We start from the raw sequence: 2,394 nt of genomic DNA, 5'->3' as shown, positions 1-2,394 counted from the left end.
CTGCATCTTTTTCTACATGTGTCTGGCCTACCCCGCAGCTTTGTTTCACCTGCTCTGGCTCACTTCCAGCAAGTTGCATGAAGAACATGCCAGTCATCTGGGTGCAAGGGAAAGTCCTGAGAAGTCTCTGAGTAACTATCAACACTCATATGACTTAGATTGTGTAATGCAGATGTGTTAGCAGCCTGAACAGAAGTGCCTAAAAATTACAGCCCAGCTCACCTGGGAGAAAGTAGCATTCAGATCATGGGAGAGGCTGATTGTGGGTGAAAGTAGGGTCTAGGGCTTAACGAAAAAGCTTTGTCATCTTTAGAGCACCGCTCTTTGTGTTTCTAGTGAAAAGTAGATACCATGTACTTCATTTTAAGTACCTCACTACCACCACCTCTCTAGTTTGTTGTACAGTGCCTTTATTAGGGATCTTTGCTCTGAAAACACCCCGGATTTTATTTTTAATTTTGAAAATACTTTCCTAATATCCATTTTGTCCTTACCTCCAGATGGTTATTAGTATCTGGACATGCAGGCAGAATGAAGAGGGGAAGACAGAGGAGGTTCATCTGCTTGCCAAGATAGCAAGGTCATTTAAAGTTGATATTGGCAGGGAACAAAATTCCTGTTGTTACCAGAAAAAATACGCGTTGTCCCCCTGCCTCCCTTAGTGAGTCAAGGGCAGAACACGGTGTGATCAGCTACAGAGACTGTGTCCTCTGGAGCCATGATTTCATATTTGCTGGATGACAGCTATTAAGTTTTATTCAAACACCTACTTGCATGTAGGTAAAAAAAACAAAACCACAAACCTGTTGCAATCACAAAATCCTACTGCCTACTAAAATCTCTTGATTCAGTGTCAAGGTTGAACACATTAGTAGAGCAGTAGGACAAGCTTTCCTTATGCATTGTGCAGATATGCTGGCCCAACAGTTATCTGTGGGGAGGGGAGCTCCCCCAGAGCAACAGCAGTAATCTGCCATCTTTGCACTTCCTTGCTTTCTGCTCGCTGATGCAATGCAGAGCAGTGAATCAGACTGGCAGCTGGAACTGCTAGGTGTCTCCAATACAGGCTCACCAGACACCTATCAAATGAAAACAGATTAGGACTGGCAGTGAAGCAGGTTAACTCCAGATGAAAGGCTGTGCAACAAGAGATAGGAGAGATTTAGGCTCCTGGGAGCAAGACACCAGAGAAATCAAGTATGACAAAAGCGGGTGTGTCCTGGTTTCAGCTGAGACAGGGTCATACCACAGTTTTGGTACCCGTGTGCCAAGCCAACTGCATACAAACTAGGATTCTGTGGCTTACATGGATGTATTAGGTTTTTGTAGCCAGAAATAAAACATTGCACACTCACATACATAAGTAACCATAGGTCTTCAAATCCTGAACCCTTTGATCACTGATACGCAAGAGAAATTACTTGTGTGATGTTTTCCTGAATCCTGCCCCTAAAGAAACATCCTGGGTTCTAGCAACATGTACTTAATTGTTTACATGCAACAAAGCCCAGCAATGTCAGGACTCCTCCTCCTGAGCCTAGCAATGTCTATGACCAGCACAGCAATACCGCTAGGAGGGATGTCAATACCTTTGGGACTGCACCTGTTAAAACAGTTAAGAGCCTACACTGTCAGGAGCATCCTTGTCAAATCTCCTTTCCACCTTGCAGAGTAAGTGTCGGTTCTCATTTCTATTGAAAAAAAGGCCGCTTAATAAAGGGTACAAACTGCAAAGGTATATAAGCCCCAGTAAGACAAACTAAAACCAGAAAGAATGGTGTTTGAATTGTTCTCAAATATATCTCCTCTTAGGTCAAGCCCTGTTTAGATAGCAAGCTTCCCTCTGATCAGAGAGAAAAACACACATGCCCCTACCAGAGTCACCACACAAGGTGCATGACAGGTGGCCAGTCTAGTATGAGGGTGTGTTTGATACACCTCTTCAATCTGGAGAAGATTTCAAATAACTTTCAGTACTTCCCAGATAAATGAAGAAAGCCCAATCCTTCTCCCCTATTCTACCTCAAAGTCATATTTTACAGTCAAACAGATCTGACTCATACTTCAAGGCTGAATTCAACCAAAAAAATGTCAGTTTTAATCACAACTTAGAGATAATACCTACTTTCAAAGTTATGGACCAGATAGGTGACTGGTTTGCCTCCATCTGCTGGAGTGTAGGTCATCTCTACTTTTCCACGCCCAGGTACCACAAAATCAGTTGCCCTGTACTGTTTAAAAAAAAAAAACAAAAACAAAACCATGATGTTTTTATCTATGAGGAGGACAGAACCATGAAAGATAACCCACACTTGGGAGGGCAGGGTATAGAAGTGCATAAACAGTTGTCCCAGGAAAACCACTGAAGAGCATCGGCCAGGAGCGGCGCTATCG

General features: G+C 43.2%; 1 protein-coding gene across 1 annotated transcript in view; it reads right to left on the bottom strand.

The window, feature by feature from the left end:
* IDH1 (isocitrate dehydrogenase 1 (NADP+), soluble) overlaps positions 1 to 2,231 on the bottom strand; it is a gene marked incomplete at its 5' end in the record, with an annotated part of 6,639 nt that extends 4,408 nt beyond the window's left edge. The window contains one exon of the mRNA XM_010084329.1: positions 2,126 to 2,231. Within this exon, the coding sequence (XP_010082631.1) occupies positions 2,126 to 2,231 (106 nt within the window). The remainder of the gene's footprint in view (positions 1 to 2,125) is intronic.
* Between the last annotated feature and the right edge of the window lie 163 nt (positions 2,232 to 2,394).

This window comes from Pterocles gutturalis, unplaced genomic scaffold, assembly GCF_000699245.1.
Source record: "Pterocles gutturalis isolate BGI_N339 unplaced genomic scaffold, ASM69924v1 scaffold43060, whole genome shotgun sequence".
NCBI lineage: Eukaryota > Metazoa > Chordata > Aves > Pterocliformes > Pteroclidae > Pterocles > Pterocles gutturalis.
The sequence above is the reverse complement of the archived record's forward strand: the minus strand, read 5'-3'. Positions and strand labels throughout refer to the sequence as shown.